The following is a 23,248-nucleotide window of genomic DNA, read 5'->3' on the forward strand; positions in this document are numbered from 1 at the left end:
GGCATTGTGGATAATGAAGTAGGTTTTCAAAGCTTTCAGAGAGATTTAGGCCAGTTAGAACAGTGGCTGAAAGATGGCAGATGGAGTTTAATGCTGAAAAAGGTGAGGTGCTACATTTTGGTAGGTCTAATCAAAATAGGACATACATGGTAAATGGTAGGGCATTGAAGAATGCAGTAGAACAGAGGGATCTAGGAATAATGGTGCATAGTTCCCTGAAGGTGAATCTCATGTGGGTAGGGGGGTGAAGAAAGCTTTTGGTATGCTGGCCTTTATTAATCAGAACATTGAGTATAGGAGTTGGGATGTAATGTTGAAATTGTATAAGGCATTGGTAAGGCCAAATTTGGAGTATTGTGTACAGTTCTGGTCACCAAATTATAGGAAAGATGTCAATAAAATTGATAGAGTACAGAGGAGATTTACTAAAATGTTGCCTGGGTTTCATCTCCTAAGTTACAGAGGAAGGTTGAACAAGTTAGGTCAATCACCATGCCTATTATCATAAAGCTTGTCTCTGTATCCATTTTCCTTGAATCTCAAACCTACTACAGACATACAAGTAACAGTTTTAATACAGAAACACATGGACATAAGATCTGTTCTAGTGTTTCCAGATTTCAGTTGTGCTGGAACATTACAAGTTTTAGAACAACTGAGTGAAGTCCTAGCTGTTAGAGTGATATTATGTTCATCATGTGGCTGAATTCTGCAAAAGGAACATTGAGAGCCAGCTCCCACTGCTTACATTACTAAAAGCAAATCCATTATACTCAAGTCGGATTTGCAAGTCACATGAAACTAGGCTCAATTCTTTGACTGGCAAAAGTGCTATTGAATGTAATGGTATTAATATTGGAACTCAGTTCAAGGGAATATTCTCCCTGGCAACTGGTTGAAAATGGTTGTGATATGAGTACACTCAAGAGTTAACTTATTATCATGTAAGAGTTACTTTGACACATTTAAAATCTATATTAGCAGATTATGAAAGTATACTTGTTTCAATGTAATTTGTTTTTATTCCTAATAGTTTTAATTGAGTCTCACATGTATCTACTTAAACCTTTTGTAAGTGATGAATATCAATCTATGTTTCAGACTCAGCCAAGATTTAGCTAAAGATCTGGCAATCCTTGCTAGAGAGATTCATGATGTGGCAGGAGATGGAGATTCTTTAAGTTCATTACCACCTACATCTACCCTTAGCTCTACAATTTCAGCCAGGGAAGAGGTAAGGTCACAAGTTTAAGAAACTTCCAGTGTGATCTTGTAAAGGTTATTAAAATATTAAAATATATTCAGGGATAATAGTCACTAATTCATTTTAAGTTGATGATAGGAAAGTGAAGATCAGAAAGCTGATTCGGTTTAAATATTAGAAATGATCAGTTTTACTTCCCTTTAAAGTTATTTTTTTGACTTAACAGAGTCTTTAAATTTAATCATAAAGAAGCAAACAAGTACAGATACCACAAATAGACACTGTGGAAGTCCTGTTTTTTTTCTAAATTGAAAGCCAATTAGTAATGCAGATAAGTTGAGCCTGCATTCTAGAAAGACATCTGGATTAGAAATACTTTGATCATTATTGTTTATTTGCAGGAATAATACATATTTTTAGTACTTGTGTGGAATTTGGAAAGGGGGATGTGATGAGTGTGTTTCATATTATTCCTGATTGTGTGCAACCAGATTGATAACTTTATTTAAAAATGTATCTTTTTCTTTAACTGTTGAAACTTTTCCATTACAACAATCTTACATCTCCTTTATTGTCAATCTGTTTACTTGGACAAGGCAAGCTTTTGAAACAACTCCATTTCATTCAAATCTATTTATTGCAAATATTTGAGAGTAGTTACAATTAAATAATATGTTGTTATATCTCACTTCCTTTTTCATTGACCCAGATTTCAAAGTCATCATCAAAGACATCCCGTAACTCACAGGTGCATCATTTAGTTTCCATCTTTCATTTTAAAAGATGTGATTTCATATTTGCTTAATCACTGAAAAAAACACATTGTTAAACCACGATTTTAAATACACTTTACACATTTTTTTAGTTGGTGCAGCACATTCCTGAAGCAAGTCTGAACTTCCAGAAGGTTCCTCCAGAATCTTCGGGAATTAGAAAAGATTTGGATCAAAATATGAATGATAGCAAAGATCCAGATTCAAAAAGAAGAACCTGGAACAGAGAAGAGGTTGTCAATGCTTTCTTTATATTTAAGAAATACCATGAGTTGCTTTTATTTTCAACTGTGTTGGTGCATCATTTTATATCAACTGTTGTAGTGACTGATAAATTTGTAAGACTGTAAATTTATGTATATTGTTAATGATGTCAATGTGTCATTGCAAGATGTTTTGTGTGGAATTGCTTTATAAACCATCAACAACACATTTTATTGAGATAGGCAGATAATTATGAAAGAGAATAGTCACGCTTCAAGCATCTAAAAGACTGATTTAATTAGTACAGAATTGTATCATAGAATCAGAATGATGCAGTGCAGAACATGACCATTCAATCCATTAGATCTGCAACCACTCTTTTACAGAGTAATTGGTTCTTCCCATATATCCCGTCGATTTCCTTTCCTCAAAATATTTAATTTATCTTTTTTTTTAATACTGGTTAATTTTACAATGGAATATTCTTATCATTCTGTAGTCCTTTCCTGATTCTGAATACTGTTGAGGGAAAAAAGATAACGTTTCATGTTCTGTAGGGTCCTTTTGAGATTATAGTACCTTAAACTGATACCCTCTGCTTATTCATTCTTTAGTCATTGGAAAAAGTTTCATTTGTAATTCTTACATGAGATGTAGATGATACTGGCTTATGCTCCATTTCCAATTTATGTCAAGATGGTGATGAACCACCTTCCTTAACTTTAGACTTTGGGTTGAAAACACTGTCTGTGTTGATGAGAAAAGATTTCCAAATATTATTTTGTTTACATCATTCATCCATTCTTCATAATATTGTATGCCTCCATCAGGTTGTGTCTTCAGCCTTTTCAACTCCAAGGAAAACAAATTCTGCCTATCTATCTCTCCTCAACTAAAATATCCCATTCCAGGCAGTATCCTGGTTAATCTGCACTATTCCCTCTCTGATGCAATCACAATCTTCCTGTAGTGCGGTGATTAGATCTGCACAGAATATTTTCAAGTGTGACTTAGTCAAAGTTTAATAAAGGCCTGCATGCTTTTATATTCTTTGCCCTAGCTAATGAAGGCCAACATTCCACATGTTGGCTTCAGCACCATATCTATTTGCTGTCCTGTGAATTTTTATGCTCAGGTCCCTCTATTCTTTAATACACCCTAGGGTCCTAACATTCAGTTTTTACTTAGACTTTCCAGAAAATATCACCTCACACTTGCTGGGATTAAATTCTATCTGCTATTGTTCTGCCCATTTTACCAGCTGATTATTACTGTTCTTTATATAAGACTATCCTCCTCACTTCCTTCATTGCCATCTAAAAGGCACTCAGTTTAAAGACAATTAAGGATGGATATTAATGGTTGCCTTGCCAGGAATGTAAACAAATAAAACAAACATACTTACTTAACTGCTTTGTTATCTGTCTAGCCACCTTCAAAATTTGAGTACAATTATGCTTGGGTTTTGTTGTTGCATACTTTTTGATAATGTACCACTTGCTTGGTATTGTCCCTCCTCATTGCAGACAGTAACCAGAGCAAAATATATCACATTATGCTTTTCTGCTTTGAAAGTCTTCTAGTGTTCTGCATATTTCATTGTCTTGGGTCTCTTGGTACCTGTTCTGTAATTTCCATGCTATATATTATCCCAAAAATTTGAAACGGTATAATTTTTCTCTCCAATTCTAAGTTAATAATATATATTAAGAATGGCAGAGATCCCCAGGAGATCACTATAACTCCCTTCAGTCTGAAAAACAGCCAATTATAACAATATCCAGTACTAACTCTGAATCCATGTTGCTAGTTTTCACTTTTTCTCCCATGAGTTTTAACATGGTGCATTATGAAATGCATTTTGATGACTTTATAGACAACATCAATGGTCATGTCCTTGTCATTAGAAATGATGGCATTTGAAAGCCATAGATATAGATGTTATAGCTATGTAATAATAAAACGGACATCAATGTAACTGCACTAAAACAGTTACCAAACTATTGGTCCATTAAAACAGCACTAATTTCATACCACAAAATTAAATATGGAATATGTAATTTAACACATATTAAGTTTAATTACTGGGCTAAGGACCGAAATATCTCTGTTATGTGCACTAAGCCAGGTGTAGTATGGTTAGCTGCTAGCATTTTACTTTACAACATTTTCTGTACCAATGGTAGTCACATTTCAATAAATCTCAAATTAGGTACAGCTACCATTTGTGAGCTAATGATTGCCATGATTAAGGGTATTCAGATTTCTGTCACTTGGAACATCTATGGCAAGCAGACAGAGTGGGCTTCAATACCTAGGTTAGATATTAGCCTTGAACTCCGCTCAGAATCGAAAGTCTTATAAAACAACTATGAAACTTGCTTGGAGCATGAGCTGACAATCATACAGGGTATACTAGGATCTTGATGAACAACAGAACTCAGTGTCTATCTCCAGATGCAATGAAATTCAAGGATTGGGAAATTTACAATGCATGAATTCAGTATCATTGGGTACATTAAAAAAACTAGCAAAGGCAAAAGGGGTGAAATTAAAAAGTAAAAGAAGCTGAAATAATTAGAAATAACTGTAAAACAATTTGCAACCTGAAGAAATGAGTATATTGGAACTTTCTGGATGTGAGTTTGAATGGGAGTTATATCTTTAAAAGCTACCTGCTCTGATAGTTACCAATCTTAAAATTTTGTTAAAGAATTAATACGGAATTGTGACAAGTTCAGAATGGCAAAAATGGCCAGCAGCTTGTGATTTAAAACCTATAGGACTTCCTCTCTTCATCACAAGCTGGTCAGTTTTCACTATAATAAGATTATTACTTTTCTGATAAAATAACTTATTATTTTGATTCTTTGAGGTCTCCATAATAATTGTATAGGCAGTGTCCATCTGCAGTGGCATATCCTTGGGTTGCAAATTGACTTGGATGGCTATTTCCTTTAAGCCATTTGAGACCTAAAATTCTGAAGTGTATAACATGACATAATTGTAGTCATGACCAGGTTATTGTTGCGTGTGGTTTTATTTTACATGGCAGAGAATTATGTAAGCAACATCGCCGAAAATGCGATCACTTTCCAATGAGGTAACTTTATTCAAGCTGCACCCAATGTTAATAACACTAATATCTTATGTTACATTTCTAATTACTAATGTCAAAGATGTGATTAATGTTGTGGAATGTCATTAATTACATAAGAATTGTTTCCTATCTAATTCTGCATTTTTATATAGAATTAGTTATTTGTACATTTGTTTTAATTCCCTCAAATTACAAGGAAGCTTATGTCATAGAATTTGCTTATGTATGCAGTATGCTTCAACTATTCTGATTTAAATGTCTAAATTTTAATTTTCTTCAAGTCAGAAGTTGCATTCCCAAATCTTAAAATATTTTTTCAAACCTAAACTGGTTAGTTTTATTACAGCAATTAAAGAAACAAAATAAGCCTGAAATAATTTATTTTCAAACTGCTTATCCAAAAAATTAAAACGTCTTGTATTTTGAAGACGAACTATTTAATGCCACCTTTATCAAACTGAGAAGTGTTGTGAATATATAGTTCTGAAAGAACCAATATTGCTTTAACAATTATCTAGTGGAAGAATTAAGAAGGATGTAAAAAGAGAACTTAAATTTGTGACTGGTGGATAAATCCACAAAACTATATTTTTTTTAAAAAAAGTTAACTACTTTCGGACAACTTGGAGAACTTGAGTTAGTTCCATGATCTTCCAAAAAAATTCTTTAGAGTTTCCAGATGTTTTTGTTGGGCAATTTGGCAGAATCAGATGAATTTTAAGTATTCAGTTTTCTTGTGCTGCAGTGTTGCTGTTTGTTGTGGAGTGATGTGAAGGAGTAAAGAGATGAGGAAGTAATCATTCCACTCTGACCAAGGAAGTGCTCTAGTTGTATGTGCCACTTGAAAATTATTGTATAGCTGATGGTCTTCTGAGTTCCAGATGAAACCTTGGCATTATTCATTGACACATACACCCCAAAGGTTTGTTGATGAGAAAAATAAACATTGCATTTACCAGTTGTGTTGGTCTTTGCATTGCATAAAGGGTTACTCTTCAGTAATCTGGCTTGGCAAAGCTTTTGGGATATATCATGCTGCACAGAGGTTCTCAAATTATTTACATAATTTGGAACTAACTTACTATAATGTACTAGAGTTCCTCCAACTCACATCCCCCAGAGGATATATCAAGTTTGAAAAACATCTAAAGAAACAGTATACATACTAAGCCCAGATTTTGTAGAGATAATGATGGTAAAATCTTATGAGACTGGTAACAGATTTCAAAGTCAGTTAAATTAAAATGGAAATTCACTTTTATTAGTAATTCACCTCTACGCCAGCCTTTGTAGCTTTCTTCAACTGTATCAAAATTAATTAATTCAACTGCCATAGATTTAAGGTACATAAAAGTAATCCCGCTGTAAAATACCCTGGGGATCTTAAAACTTTTGCAACAGTCACAACGGAGTTCTCATAACAGATTACTCAATCTTTGTGGGAGCTTTCATCGTGGTCAATACTAAGTGTTTTATATATCTCTTATTGGAAAGCTGGGGCCATTCTTTTAAGTTATTTGCATACATTCAGTTACAGCCAAGGCTTTTCATTTACAGTTAAATCTGTATTTATACCATTTTGTTAGATATTTTATAAGTTGCACTGCGCTTTCTATTAGCTATTCCAGGAAAACAAAATCCATCTCAAGCCAAAGCTACTGTAGGATTCATGATAACTGCAATATTTTCTCTTTCAATTATTTGAATATTATTGAATATTTAATTTTTACGGCAAAAATGTTACAAACATGTGTTCCATTTTAGGTCATTCTGGATAATCTGATGTGGAATTCAGTTTCCCAGCTGTCACAGTTTATACGAGAAAATATGGAACAGACTGCAGCAAAAATAAAGTGAGCAAATCTGTAGCATTTTGATGTATAATTTATGAAATCAATATTAACATATTCATTTATTTGCTTCTGGATTATCATAGTCCAAACGACTGCATGTTGAGATGTCAAAACATAATTCTTTTGTAGGCAATATTGAGATACACCTGGGTGAAATATTCATTACTCTACTGCCTGTATGGTTCACTAGTATGTTATTTTTTTCCTGCATACATCTAAGATGTTAAGGGAAATTGTGAAAAGGGAGACATCTACAAAGCAGTAACCACTGGTTGTCCATCAGTTATTTTTCATAGTTGATAACAAGGCTATGATACGATAGCTCCTAAAACATAGACACTGGATTTCGGTTAATTGGGCCATTGGTTAATCAGGGTAGCTGCTTATTTGGGACAACTCCTAAAGAACAAAAACTCAGTTGAACTCTGTCTTAGTTGAAGCTATTGTAGTGTTTTATGATACTCAGAACACAGATAAACATGCAAGCTGTCAGATTTTAATCATTCCCTCAGGAAATCCTCACTGGCCAAATGAAAGCTGACAAATGTTCTCATTTTCTTTACATAATTTATAATTTTGGGTTGTGAAATCTGACATCTGTTGCAACGTAATATGGGTAATAGTGTAGAGGTAAACCCATTGTTTGTTTTGTCATTGCAGTCATTGACAGGGAGATCTTGTCTGAAATTCTGATTTTATGCCATTTCAGGAAAAAAAATGTTTAAATTTCTTTACATTATGACATAATTTTTAGAACTGACATACCTTGGAGCTATTGTGCAAGTGTGGTTGGTGAAGTTTTAATAGTGTATTGATATATTTAATGTCAGTCTTAAATCTTTTAAATGATACTTTTCTAAAAAAGTATTTGTTTTTCTTTTTAGAATTCTGTTCCAAAATAAAGACAGAAATTGGGAAGAGATTGAGGCCAAAATAAACTCTGAAAATGAAGTACCAATTCTCAAAACATCAAACAGGGTAACCTTTCTGTCTAAAATATTGCTTATTTCTTTTCAACACTTTTGAACTACTTAAAAGGAATGGCTGAAGCAGGGTCTTGCTTCCTGTCAGTGATGCTAGCCTCATTATATCCCAGGTTCCAACCTCATTTTGTGGTGAGGTTTTATTCTCTTTTATTTCCTATTTATTTGAGCTAAATAGTGAATGTCAGAATGCCATCATAGTTGAAATAGATCATTTTCTCAACTAGCATCTCCCACCCACAAGCTCTGTTTCCTTGTCTAATACTCCTACTACGCATCATTCAAACTATTCTGCATTGTGAAATTCATTCTTTTGCTATTTTAGTCAATGACCCATCAAGGATATCTTAATATTGCATAGTGAAAAGCTAGTATTAATTGAATGTAGGTATGAATACATTGAAAAAGGCAAAAGTTGCTAAACAATTAGAAAATTTGCTGTCATCAGGAAGATGGGTCAGGACACTCAGGACCCATAACACCAGGTTCAGGAACAGTTATTAGCCCTCAGCCATCATGCTCTTGAACCAGAGGGGATAACTTCACTTGCCCCATCACTGACCTATTCCCACAACCTATAAACTTGCTTTGAAGGACTCTTCATCTCAAGTTCTCGATATTTATTGCTTGCTTATTCATTTATTTATTTTTCTTTGTATTTACACAGTTTGTTGCCTTTTGCACATTGTTTGTCTGACCTGTATTGATTCTATTGTGTTTCTTGGATTTACTGTGTATGCCCACAATAAAATAAATATCAGGGGTGTATATGGTGACATGTATGTACTTTGGTAATTAATTTACTTTGAACATTGAAGAGCAGAGAAACAGTACAAGTTAATAATAGTTATTCATACAATGATATTCTGATATTATATATTGTCTGTGTGTTGGCATGTGGCCAAGTGGTTAAGGCGTTTGTCTAGTGACTTGAAGGTCACTAGTTCGACCTTGGCTGAGGTAGCGTGTGTGTCCTTGAGCAAGGCACTTAACCACACATTGCTCTGTGACGACACCGGTGCCAAGCTGTATGGGTCCTAATGCCCTTCCCTTGGACAACATCGGTGGCGTGGAGACTTGCAGCATGGGCAACTGCTGGTCTTCCATACAACCTTGCGCAGGTCTGCGCCCCTGGAAACCTTCAAAGGCTCAAATCCATGGTCTCATGAGACGAACGGATGCCTAAAAAAAAATTGTCTGTATATGTCAGTAAATAAATACGTTTATAACAATGACACATACAAAATGCTGGAGGAATTTGTGATGAAGTGTCTTGCACCTGAATTGTCAACTTTTTATTCCTTTCCATGGATGCTGCCTGACCTGGTGCATTTCTCCAGCATTTCGAGTTTGTTACTTTTGGATTTCCAGCATTTGCAGAATCTTTTGTACTTATAACAATGAACAATCTTCTAAAAATAATGTTATTACCCAAACCTTAATACAATTATATCATTGTGAAATCTTTTTTATTAACAAATTATCTTCTGATTGTTAACTTGACTCTTTTCTATTCTAGGAAATCTCTTCTATTTTTAAAGACTTGAGAAGAGTTCAGAAACAATTAGATGGTTAGTAAATTAATTGAAGCTCTATGCAATGGACTGTTTGCTATTCTAACTGATCTTCTTTATCAATTTTCACATGTGGAAAGATACATGCAGGAAAGTTATTTCAAACATTGTCATAGATATAATTGTATTGATTCACACATGCAAATTCCTTTCCCAGTATTTTACAAGAAGGACGGACCTACTAATATATCTCTTATTTCACAGTAATCAATACAATCATAGACCCCGATGGATCTCTGGATGCCTTGACTGCTAATCAAGTGCCACCAAGTTCTGCTTCAGCTATGAAGATGAAAGAAAGGACTGTTAATACAATGATCTCCTCAAAAGATTTGCCTAAATCACCAATGCAGATACCGATGGCATACGCCCAGCAGGGCTCCAAACCACCTCAGATGTCATCTGACCCAGACAGCATTGACTCTGACACTGAGTGTAATACTCAGTATACCATGGTAGAACCAAATATAGAAGATGCCATTACAATGCTTTGAAAGAGCATGTTTTGTTTTGGCCATTATTGCGCTGGTGTGTATTGTCATTGTTGCAATGTGAGGGTGATTGTGGAAAAAAAAACTGTATAGAATAATATTGTGACTGATATATTGCACAGAAAGAGCTTTTTGGAAAAAAATGGAAATTAGCAAAAAAAAACTTAGCTAGGCTGCATAACACTGTGGCAACGTGAATTCAGCATACATGCAAAATGGAATGTGACTGAAGTCGAAAACAAATATTTGAGTTCTTGACGAAGGTGTGCCATTTGAATATTACAGTATGTAACTGCCGTGCACTGAAGAACATTCTAGTTCCACAAGTTCCGTTTTGCATGTCAAGTTCAGCACAAACTTAATGATTGAACAATGGCTCCATATTTAGCAAGTTATTACATTCTTAGTATTCTTTTGCTTTTTTATAACATGATACGATATGGACAGACTGATACTTAACACACAGTGGTGTTTTCAATATTGGTTAATTATTTTGTGAGGGAGAAATCAATCATTGTGCTCTAACCTAATCTTTATTTTCTTGTTAACACGTAATAGTTAAATATCTGTATTCAGATCAAGTATGTGGTATAATTTCAGCACATCACTACTATGCATGAATACATAAGGTTTTTCTAATCCTTGATGATGTTGAGCAGCCTTTAATTTTGTGGGAGGAAACCCATACACATCACCTCAATAATACGACAGTTCTAAAGCTTCCAGACAGTTTTCTAATTTAAATTATAACCAATTCAAACTAACACAACCTCCTCAGCCAGTAAATTCTGCAAGAGCAAAATTGGGACTTCCCAACCAGAAAATAATAACGCACAAACATAACTCATACTTTAAAATGTTAAAGGTTTAACTAGGAAAGTATTGCATTTGGAACTATTTTCAGTTATATGTGCTTAAACTGAGTTTTTTTTTCTCAAACTGTTCTTTTAACATGCTTACCTTTGCCTTCCATATTATCCCCTTTCAGCTGGGAATGCACACACCCATCCATGAACTTCCCCATAATTATAGCTAATTCCACCAGCGCATGGCATGCCTTCTCTACTGATCTAACACGCCAATGATCACAGAACTTTTTCATAGGGAAGAATTTGCCTATGTGATATTTGTAGTTTGGATAGCTTGCATGAAGGTTTAGAATAGTAATATTAGAGCTGTCAAAGTGTCAGATAAGGCAAATGACTAAAAATGATGCTGATTTTTGAGAAGTTTCATTAATAGAAAATATTTCTCCTGTTCTTTATTGACAGAAGCATTAATGATGCCTACATTTGTGCTGATGAGCTTCAGAAACTTAATACACAAGCTCTAGAGCTGATAAACCAAGCAAAAATCATTAAAATTGATCATATGATCATAAACGGTACAAATATGAAACATGCCCAGGACAAAGGCATTAAAATATTAATTCAGTACTAATATCTTTATATGCCACACTGTACTACCAATATATTGCATAAATAACAGCAACAATGTTCTGTGATAACTGGAATGATAAAATAGCATATCCCTATCTTTGTAATTGTGGTATTTATTTCAGAGACTTGGTTCTTATGAAGTTTGACCTCCTTACTGCAGATTAACCCATCTAACACAAAACCAAAACCAAAGATCTTAGCTTCTCACCTGCATTTTCTTTAAATTCACTCTTTCACATCAGTTGGTTTAATACAACTTCCAAAGGTTTATGGATCAGTTCTCACAATAATTATCCACCTTCATTTTATCATTTCCTATGATGTTAGTTAATGAACAAATGACGGTGTGAGGCTACCTATAGTACACAACACAATGGATGAATATAATTGTGGCATCTGTATACTAACTGCCCGTTATGCCATTGGCATTTAGGGCAGCAATGAAGGTCCTCCATTTCTGTCTGTCCTTGGCCATCTTTTGGTCTTGCCAGTGTTCAGGACTTTCTTCATCATACCAATAGCTTCCTCTCAGTTTTCACTGCAGTCAACCTTGCAAGTCCCAGGTGGAGACTCAGGAACACCGTCGCACACAGATGTAGAAAGATCCTTCATTGCTGTTTCTGTAACAATTGTGTCTGACCAGTCAGGGTTGTTCGACGGGAGATGAACCCCCAAAACGAGAGCACTGGTGGACCGCACTTTGTCTGGCCTCCACCCTTTGACCCTGTTTGGCATGAGTGTCCCTACCAAGAGCTCTGACTCCAGCCAACATAGCTCTCCACAACCCTCCAAACCACAACAAGGTTGTGACCTTCTTAGAAGGGTATCTGTATACTTTGTCCGTTACGTGCATGTGCCTGCCTGTTCCTGTTTCTAAGCTGCATATGTTGTTTCAGCATATGTTTAACTACTCACCATAAAAACAAAAGCTGGTGGCATGGCAGCAAACAATTAACAATGACTAATGTTTAATGTGCACAGCACCTCCACGTGTGATATCAAATCCCCTGCATTTCTTCCTGGAGTGCAGCTTTTGGTCTGCATCTGCCTTTTATGTAGTGTGTACTGTAGGTATCTGTGTGAGAATTTGAATACAAGAAGTACTTTTTTTTTGTTTGTGGAGTTGACTAGTAATTGTCTTCCACTTGCAGATTATAATTTTAAATGGTTACAGAATAGTGAAGCTATATTATCCAAACTTCAGTTCCTTTTCTATTTATTTGCTGCAAATAATTCTGTTTTTAGAAAGGAAGTATGCTTCAACCTTTAGCTTTAGTCCTGATTTGACTGATTGCTCTCAGCAAGTACACTGGTTTTATGGAGGAGAAATATTGTCACCTCTTTTCACTGAGAACTAAATCAATAGCAGAATTGCAGGTTTCTTACAGCAGTATATGAACATGTTATTGTATGTTGCTTAGGTAGTGGCTCTTGTATGTTCATAAGTTAAATTTTATGGGGACTTTGCTATTTTAATTGTTGACAAATAACAAATTTTGCCAAGCAGTTTGGAAGATTCTGAATTAGAAGCTGATATCTTAAATGATTAGTTAATTTAATAATCAGACGTAGTATGCTTACACTAAATTTTTGTAAATGTAGAAATATGTAATTCCTTCAATATTGTTGTACACTGTTCATAAGTAATGTCCTGTGCTAAAATGTCTTAAGCACTTGTTGCTAGCCTGCTGAAACTGTACTTTTTCTTGAGTGGCACATTTATTATTTTACTTGTAACAGATTCTATTTAAATGAGAAATACCAACTGTGCAGCTTTTAATTTCCAACTGGATCATGCCATTTTTGGAATATTGTATTTCTGTACACACTCCAGCTTTCCATTTATTGTATATTTCACTTTTGCACAATTGTATAAAGCTGAATATACTCGGCTTTCTTCCATTTTTGGCCAGTTTCAAAGCAGTAATTTATTTTGTTGCCTTATAATGAATATCATGTGTAAATTTTGTTGAAATGAAAGCATTTGATTGTTAAATTGTTTTGCACAGTAGTATAATTTTTAAATTCTATTTAATTTTTCCATAGAATGTAACTACAATAAACCATTCTACATAGCAGTGAAATGTTTGTGTTTTGAAAATCCATGTGAACAACTGTTAAATTGCTAAACTAACTAGGCTGCAAGATGAAGTATTTAGTAACCATAAAAAAATTGACATGTCAGCTCAAGGTATCATACTGCTCAGTACCAAATTGAGACTTTGACTGCTTTGCATTTACTGACACTCTTAAATTGTAATGGTATCCTTTTCCACATGTCTGTCTGGATCAGACAGAGGAAAATTAACAAAAGTATGCTTAAAATGGCAGAGTATTTTATTCATAAGATTTCCTTCTCCTTAAAGTTTAGCAGCTGGCATCCCAGGGAGTTAAATAATCAGAGAAATTTACAGCACAGAATTTGAGTTTTTGGACTGTTGTATGCATGCCAACCAGAAATCTCACTCATAGCTCTGCATGTTGTGTTTTTTTCAAATGCTTTACCAAGTACTGTATAAATATAAGAATCCACTATTCCTTCAGGCAGTAGGTTCACTTGTTGAGCAAAATAACTTTAAATCTGATCAAATTAATTTAGATATATCCCCATCAGTTACTGATCTTTTGGCTAATGGAAATGGATCCTTCTGTTCACCACGTCCATGCCTCTCATAATTTTCATTTTTCATCCATAAAGAAACAATTCTCCAGCCCTCACAGTGCTAACAAATTCTTCCTGTACTATTGCTGGTTCTCTTTTGCTGGGTACAGTACAATTTCAGCATTACCTTTCTGATCTTGTATTCAGTGCTTTGACTGATACAGATAAGTATCCATATCCCAGCTTACCGACATACCTTGCTTCCTCAAGATCCCTATTTTCCATTACGTTTGGTATCCAAACATTTATCAGATGTTTCCTTGCAATGTTTGCCCTCTCTACAGACATGACTTTGCACTTTTGGGAATGGAATTCCACTTGCCACTTTGGTGTCTCTTGCTGCATGCAGCTCCAGTGACCTTGACATCACTATTGTCTGTGCAGAGTTCGCTTATTTTTCCCCTGGTGTGTTGGTTTCCTAATACATTCCAAATACGTGCTGGTAGGTTAATTAGCTGCTGTGCCATACTCCCTTAACATAAGTTGATGGTAAAGATAATCAAAAGGGAGTTGATGACCAATTGTGAGAGAGACTGTTGTAGGGGGTACAAGGAAGTAATGGGAATAGGACTCAAACTGATGGGCCAAATAGCTTCCTTGTGCATTGTTGTATATCTAAAAAAGGTAATTGGTTCATTGTTATTTTGTGAGAAAGCTGACAATTTTATGTTTCAAGATGAAAGTATGTTTTCTAAACAAATTAGGAAACAGATTCATATCAAACTTCAATGACTTGTTCAACATTTCATGTGATATTTTCAGTAATAATATTTTAAATGCATTTAGACTATTTCAGACTCGTCCAGTATTTTGTGTTACTCAGAAATTCAGATTCAAGTTGGATTTCAACATGAATGTTATGTTGAGGAGTTTATTTTTATTAATGTCCCTTAAAATAAGAAATGGTTTAATAGTGCAAATGTTCAAAAGTTAGAAGTATTGTTTGGTTATTTGAACTGAATTGCAATACACTAGATGATTTGCCACAAGTTATGCTGGATACTACATTGATTAGTTAGTAAGCCTGAAAATGCAAGTTATGACATTCGTCATCCTGCAATATTGAATTACCGTTTGGTGTTGTGCAGCTAATGAATGAAAACATCAGTCATAATTAGCAACACACATAAAAAAAATGCTGCCTGGCCTGCTGCGTTCACCAACATTTTTTGTGTGTGTTGCTTGAGTTTCCAGCATCTGCAGATTTCCTCGTGTTTCAGTCATAATTAGCAGGCCAGTATAGAGCTGACTTGCTGTATTACACCAAATGGCGCCTGATCTATTATGCATTGTACCTGGTTTTGGGGCAATCAACATTCAGACCCAAGTCTTATTGTTTAATGGTCTGCCATTGAAAAAACATTCTGATAATTTTATGGTCTGACTTGAAGTAGCACCAGAAGAGGAAACAAATTCAGACTTCTCAGGAGAAACTGATCAAATAAATTTACTACAGTTGATGTAAGTTTTAAAATAACAACACAAATTTTTTTAATGTATATGAATTGTAAAAAGCTTGCTGAGTGCTTTTTTAAGTTTTAAGCATCTGGTGCTTATGTTTATTCATAACCAATCACATTCTGGTTATGAACAGGAACCATTTAATAAAAATATACCAAAAAGATAATGAAAATGTGTTCTTCCTTTTTATTTTTCTGTTTTGAAGATCTGAGTGTTATCCATCCCAAATTTCCTTTGAATTGATTGGCCTGCTTTGCCTTATCAGCTTTATCACCTCTTTCTCTTTGTGCAAATGAAATGAGGTGGAATTTGGTGATAACATTGCAGCCCAAAACCAAATTACATTAAAAAAGAAGTGCATAACTTAAAGAGGAACTAAAAGAAATTTAGCTGTTTGAATAAAGGTTTCATCACGTCACAGCAGATGTTTATTATGGACTGAACTGTCAGTATCTGTAGATGAAAACAGCCAGCGAAACGATCGGCTTCTCTATGGTGGTAAGTTCACACGTGCTGCTTTTCTGTTATCCAATACTGCACTGAAGTTATTCCTGACTTAAGCAGTTTTCTTAAAGTAGTAACCATGAATTTTGTTTTTGTGTGTTTTTGAATTCTTTCTTAATAGTTGATTTTGCACAATTGTAAAGACTAAAACAAAAGGTGGTCCTTGGCATCAAATGCATTAAATGGATGTAAGCCCTCTTCCCAATCTTAGTCCTTAATGAAAATTAAATTAATATAATTTCAGTGCCTTAGTTACTGAATGAGTTCAGATGATCTTATAATGAATTCCTTTGAATATACACAAAATCTAATCATTGAAGTGAGCTGCTCCTTTAATTCTTGTGTACAAGGTCAGATAATGGACAATGCAGTGGTCTTCTACTTCAACCTTTGTAATCAGGGCCAATTTATTAACGCAATGGTGAAAAGCATTCAAATGACAATTGCGTACTTACTGATTCAAACATTTTCCTCCAAATGTTTAAACTGATGTTGCCCTTTTATACTTCCAACAAGGCATTGTCTTACAATTGGAATTTACCATTCATTATCCTCATTCAAACCTTACCTAATGTCTACATACTCACCAGGTAAACAGTACTGATTAACACCTGGAAGCCTGGCAGATTAGGCATTTTTTTTCTCTCAACCGGCAAATTGTTGAGGTTTGAACACCTGAGTTTAACTAATTTGCCACAAATTGAGCGTGTGACCTTGTTCTATAGAGTGCAGCTTGTAAATCAACAAGCTTGTTTAAACATTGGGTAAGTGATTTAAAATGCTACTGAGCTGCAGAGAATGTTGTGGAACAAGGACAGTAGCTTCCAATAAGTGAATTTGTAAAAAGTGAATAATGTAGTCAAACAAGAACCCAAACATACATTTGAAATCTACAGATGCACTAATGTGTATTTTTGGACTGCTGTTGTTATTTTCAGTTCCTTTGTATAACTGTATCTTTGCTATGTGCAGTAGATCATATGAGGCAGAATTAAAGCTATGCATTTGATCTAACAGCATTTCAATTAATGGCTTCAAATGCAAAGCCAATATGATTTAGATATGTATGTGGTTTCAAAGTGGAGGATATTTATGAGAGGTCATTTTTAATGCAAAGTATTTCTTAACTGGCAAATTGAGGTATTGGTTAATTTTCTGATATTGCATGATAACATTTTTAGTGCAATATCTTAAATTGTTTGTGATTCAAGATAAATTACATTTCATTGGGTATAGGTGATGTATGTATGGCTATGTTGCTCATTTTAATACAGCATAACCAATATCAAGTGTGAAGATGTCATGAATTTTCTGCCAACAAGATCAGTGCTTTTTTATTTGTTCAGACACGTGAAGAGATTAAATCATAAGGGTTCATTACACTAAGAAAGAATAATTTTGAGTTTGTGGGATAAAATAACTTGGAGTTTTTGGCATTCAAATTCAATATCAAATTCTTTGTGGACTATCATGCTTCTCATGACCCAAAATGTTAACACAAAATAATTACAAGTGCTAAAATGACTAAAATCTGAAATACTTGAAATTAATATGCTCACTCCCATTAACCACGTTCATTTATAATAGCTTTGAAGATCAAATGGATTCAGAGAAGAATTCTGTGTGGCATGTTGTAATGCATTGGCATTCTACCATGACATATGGTATACAAATTATGAGAGGTGTAGATAGGGTAAATGCAGTGTGTTTTTTCCACTGAGGTTGGGTGAGACTAAAACTAGAGGTCAGGAGTTAAGGGTGAAATATTTAAGGGGAACATGAGGGGAAGCTTCTTCACTCAGAGTGTGGTGAGATTGTTCAACGAGCTGCCAGAGGAAGTGGTGGATGTGGATTTGAATTCAACGTTTAAGAGAAATTTGGTTAGGTACAAGGATGGGAGGGGTATGGAGGGCTATGGTCCAGGGGTGGATTGCTGGGACTAGGCAGAATAATAGTTTAGTACAGACTAGGTGGGCCAAAGGGCCTGTTTCTGTGCCATAGTGTTCCATAACTATATTCTCTGACCATTACTTCTAAAGGGATGCAGTCAGCCCTATATCAGTAAGGGATGGCATAGACAAAGTGCATGTGTGTCCAATATCATTTACATATTTATAGCAGCATAAAATTAATATTTTGATTAAAAGGTAATTTGATTTGTTACCTCAGCTGTAGTAATTGAATTTGAGGTGCCATTCTTGGTAATTAATTCTGCAACCATGTCCTGTTCTTTAAGGTTGATTATTAACTCATGCATACTAGATGTGATACTGGAATTAGGAAGAATGCGCGGGGATCTCATTGAAACCTACCGAATGTTGAAAGGACTAGATAGGGTAGATGTGGAGAGGATGTTCCCGTGGTGGAAGTATCCAGAATTAAAGGGCACAGCCTCAAAACTGAGGGGTGACCTTTTAGAACAGAGGTAAAGTGGAGTTGTTTTTAGCCAGAGAGTGGTGAATTTCTGCAAAGAGGCCGGGTCTGTGGATATATTTAAGGTGGAAGTTGATCGTTTCCTGATCGATCAGGGTATCAAAGGATATGGCAAGAAGGCAGGTGTACGGGGCTGAGTAGGATCCTGGATCAGCCATGATGGAATGGCAGTGCAGACTTGGGCTGAATGGCCTAATACTGCTCCTACGTCTTATGGTTTTATGGTGATGATCTGCTATCAGTTATTTAATTACTGAAGGATTTTTAGAAGAATTATCGTGTATATTTGTACCTATGGAGAAACGTGATCTAACCGTAGCAACTTATTGATTAAGGAAATCCTTTACTTCATCTTAACCGCAGTCCGGAATCTGACTGCAGCTTGCAGTGCAGAATAACTCGGTAACAGTAATGCTATGGCATCTGATCATGTACTGTGCATTTAAATTTTCCAATAATTTGGTATCCACATCTTAATGCATAAGCATCTGATTACAAACTAATTATAATTAGTGACTGAGTTTTCTTACAGTGAACTGTAGCATTTGTAATTTATATAAAGGAGAGAATGTCTAAGCAGAATTTTCTCAGACTTTTCTCAGTCTGTCTTTTATTAAACCCCTGCATTTAAAAAAAACTATCCAAACCATAGCTCATTGGTAAATGTAAACCAATGAAAAATGTCATTACAAGCAATTTTGAAACCCAATTGATGGATAGCATGAAAAATAGCATTTAAATTCCTGTATATCCCCTTCCTTCCAAACATAATTCTGTTTTTTTAAACTAAATTATTATAGCAGAATTTATATGGTTCTGTTTATCACAGTAACTTTGCAGAGTGGGAAAGAGGATGTAAACAATATGCTAAAATAAAAGTTTGGAAATTTCAGAAAATAGTTAAACTAGATGTTATATATTGAGAGTAGCTTTATTTTTAGCTGAGATTCCTATATGTCATTTGGCATCTCTGAACACGATACAATTTAATATCTAATTATATGAAATTATTGGCTTGCCACCATTGTAAGACTTGCTCTCGGTAATTCTTTAGTGGCTAATATTTTCCCCCCAACTGACTATTGTGTTTTAAAATCATATATTACAAATACTTAATTAAAAAGTATCTGGATCCCAATATCTTGCTGAAAAAATGTTTTTGATTTTAATTTTGCAAATGTATTCAGCTGTTCTGCAATTTTCTTAAGATAGTGGAATTCAGTATAGTACCATCTTGAAAGTCTGTTAAAATATTTAAATGTTTTGACCAGATGTAAAACCATAGTTTTAATCACTTCTCTTTTTTAACCACTGTTGTATGAGATCGAGCCATATTAATTCTATAAAGGGCATTTTATAAAAGCAATTCAAACTGGTGGCTGTTTATGTACAGGTTCAATCACTTACAAAATCACAGTTCAGGAAGTAAGTGAAACTGCTGTATGCCTTTACTCATGGCAGGAATATGAACATTGAAGTCTGATACTAAACAAGAATAAACTGAGGCTAAACTCATCAACCATGCTCCATTAGCTAAATAGGTTACATGTGACAGTTGGCAAGAACAGCCAAAGTTCAAGAACAGTAACATTCTCATCTTTCCAATAATTACTGAGGGGTGCAGATGGCAGGACTGGACCAAGTTCCCTCCGTCCCGTCCCTCCCTCCGAGAGTGCTGTAGGTTGTCAATGCCTTGTCTCTAATGTAAAGAGAATATTACCCACTAGCTTAAAGTATGGAAAAGTGACTTTCTATCAACAAAACTGGCATCCTAGTGAATATCTCCACATTCTCAAAAGGAGAGTACAAAATTGTACTGTGCTGAGGAAAAAAGCTAGTGAAATTATTCTGATATGCTACTGCATGCTATAATGTACTATCAATTTTACATGTGATCAGAAACATCAAAATAATTTGTATTAGATACAATATTGAATAAATAGCAAAATCTCACTATTCACAGCTTAGAATTGATAGACACAGTGCTGAACTGTAGTGAGGATTTAATTTTGTTAGTACAATCAGTTGACTATTGTGTAGCAAGTTCGTTTGTCAATGAAAGTAGTAACACTACTTCACACAACAGAAACTGGAAATAACAGAGAAGCTGCTCAAATCCCTTTCTCTGCAGCAGACTAACAATAAACAGATGTGAAACTTCAATCTCAATTCCTCTTTTTCTACTTGGTGATTGTTGGCACAAATCCATTCATGTTAGTATTTGGTCTATTTTGGTTAGTATAAACACTGATTCATTGCTTATTTTATTACTTTATCATGTGAGATGTTTTCATTTAAATTGCTCCCACTGTGTGTGGATACACGCTAAAAATGTAAACTTAAAGCTAAAAAATATGTTCTGTTTAATTTTCAGAATTTTCTTGGTATATTTGCTTTTCTTCCTAAAAGAGCAAAATGCCATGTATCTTTTGTAGGAATATTTTAGTGGAGTTACCGATGAGATGAGGGGATCTCAATATATAAAGCAACATCAATGAGCAATTTACCCCTATTTCTATGCATCCTCTCATTGTTCGTATGTAGGAGTTTGGCTGCCTACTATTTTCTGTCCTTTGTTGAGCTGGCCAATCTCAGCTGCAGGGGTCCTGTAATAGGCCTCAGTATCCTAAGGTTTTAAAAAAGAGGAAAATCATTAATGTTTCAATTTCTGATCAATCCCACAACTTCCAGCAGCAATTTTCATTGCGAAACACCATGCTAAGAGCACCATCTGGCACATTGTTGCAAAGGTTAGTTTTCTTTTGGGGTGATCTGTCAAATTTTGTGCCATAGCTGTCTATACCCATGCTAAATGGTGGGATATTTACTCACTTAAACACATGACTAAAACACAGTGTGCAAAAGCCAGAGAACCTGTATGAAACTGATGTACACGTTTGTAGGTTCCTGTATGTTTCTCCATGCAATGTGCTTTCTATGTAATGTTTGAAAAAAGACAAAGGAGCAGAATGTAAGAGATTTTGCAGATGCTGGAAATCCAAAGCAACACACACAAAAAGCTGGAGGAATTCAGCAGGTCAGGCAGCATCAATGGAAAATAAACAGTTGATGCTTTGGGCTGAGACCCTTCATCAGGACATCCCTCCATTTGGTCACTCAGTCATCGAGTCTGCTCCATCATTCAATCATAGCTTGTTCAAAGTAAATATATTATCCAAGTATATACAATGCCTATTCATCCCCCCTGGATGTTTTTATGTTTTATTGCTTTTCAACATTAAATCACAGTGGATCTAATTTGGCTTTTTTTGACACTGATCAACAGAAGGTGACTCATGTCAAAATGAAAACAGATCTTTACAAAGTGAACTAAATTAATTACAATTAGAAAACACAAAATAGTTGATCACACTCCCTTCAATATGACACATTCAAATCATCACTGGTGCAGACAATTCATTTGAGAAGTCACATAATTAGTTAAATGAAGATCGCCATGTGCAATCAAGGTGTTTCAATTGACTGTAGTAAAAATGCACCTGTATCTGGAAGGTCCAACTGCTGGTGAGTCAGTATCCTGGCAAAAACTACACCATGAAGACAAAAGAACACACCAAGTAACTCCGTGAACAGGTCATTGAAAAGCACAAATCAGGAGATGGATACAAGATAATTTCCAAGTCACTGAATATCCCTTGGAAGTCAGTCTTCAAGAAATGGAAAGAATATGGTGCAGCTGTAAAATCACCTGGAGTGACCATGCAAGAAGGGGACTAGTGAGGGAGACCACCAAGACACCTATGACAACTCTGGAGGAGTTACAAGCTTCAATGGCTGAGCTGGGAGAGACTGCGCATACAACAACTATAGCCCGGGTGCTTCACCAGTCACAGCTTTATGGGAGAGTGGCAAAGAGAAAGCCACCATTGGAAAAAATCTCCAAATCTTGAGTGGAATTTACCAGAAGGCATGTGGAAGACTCTGAGGTCAGCTGGAAGAAGGTTCTGTGGTCTGATGAAACCAAAATTCAGTTTTTGGCCAACAGACTAAACACTATGTTTAGCATAAACCAACCATCACACATAATCAAAAACGCACCATCCCTACTGTGAAGCATGGTGGTAGCTGTATCATGCTGTGGGGATACTTCACTGTAGCAGGCCCTGGAAGGCTTGTTAAGGTAGAGGGTAAAATGAATGCAGCAAAATACAGGGAAATCCTGGAGGAAAACCTAATGCATCCTGCAAGAGAACTGCAACTTGGGAGAAGATTTGTTTTCCAGCAAGACAATGACCCCAAGCACAAGCCAAAGCTACACAGGAATGGTTAAAAACAACGAAGTAATGTCCTGGAATGGTCAAGTCAGAGACCAGACCTCAATCCAATTGAGAATTTGTGGCTGGACGTGAAAAGGGCTCCTCACTCATGATCTCCATGCAATCTGACGGAGCTTGAGCAGTTTTGTAAAGAAGAATGGGGAAAAATTATTCAGATGTGCAAAGCTGATAGAAACCTATCCACACAGACTTAAGGCTGTAATTGCTGCCAAAGGTGCATCTACTAAACACTGACTTGGAGGGAGTGAATCAATCAATTTGTGTTTTAT

The 23,248-nt window shown here is 35.3% G+C and overlaps 2 protein-coding genes across 8 annotated transcripts in view; both read left to right on the plus strand.

The window, feature by feature from the left end:
* Window positions 1-15,888, plus strand: part of cep170ba (centrosomal protein 170Ba) — a 64,905-nt gene extending 49,017 nt beyond the window's left edge. For 3 of the 5 annotated variants that reach the window (XM_063048318.1, XM_063048291.1, XM_063048300.1), the window contains exons 15-21: window positions 1,102-1,234; window positions 1,914-1,952; window positions 2,070-2,210; window positions 7,046-7,134; window positions 8,019-8,112; window positions 9,637-9,688; window positions 9,896-15,888. In XM_063048318.1, the coding sequence (XP_062904388.1) occupies window positions 1,102-1,234; window positions 1,914-1,952; window positions 2,070-2,210; window positions 7,046-7,134; window positions 8,019-8,112; window positions 9,637-9,688; window positions 9,896-10,185 (838 nt within the window). In that variant the 3' untranslated portion in view covers window positions 10,186-15,888. The remainder of the gene's footprint in view (window positions 1-1,101; window positions 1,235-1,913; window positions 1,953-2,069; window positions 2,211-7,045; window positions 7,135-8,018; window positions 8,113-9,636; window positions 9,689-9,895) is intronic. The other 2 variants (XM_063048309.1, XM_063048327.1) reach the window with 2 other exon arrangements.
* A 219-nt stretch (window positions 15,889-16,107) lies between these two features.
* The window catches only part of LOC134355420 (5'-3' exonuclease PLD3), a 47,551-nt gene continuing 40,410 nt past the window's right edge, over window positions 16,108-23,248 (plus strand). For 2 of the 3 annotated variants that reach the window (XM_063065309.1, XM_063065467.1), the window contains exon 1: window positions 16,108-16,242. In XM_063065309.1, the coding sequence (XP_062921379.1) occupies window positions 16,204-16,242 (39 nt within the window). In that variant the 5' untranslated portion in view covers window positions 16,108-16,203. Of the gene's footprint in view, window positions 16,243-16,942; window positions 17,013-23,248 lie in introns of those variants that run through there. The other variant, XM_063065394.1, reaches the window with a different exon arrangement.

Source organism: Mobula hypostoma, chromosome 1, assembly GCF_963921235.1.
Source record: "Mobula hypostoma chromosome 1, sMobHyp1.1, whole genome shotgun sequence".
Classification (NCBI taxonomy): domain Eukaryota; kingdom Metazoa; phylum Chordata; class Chondrichthyes; order Myliobatiformes; family Myliobatidae; genus Mobula; species Mobula hypostoma.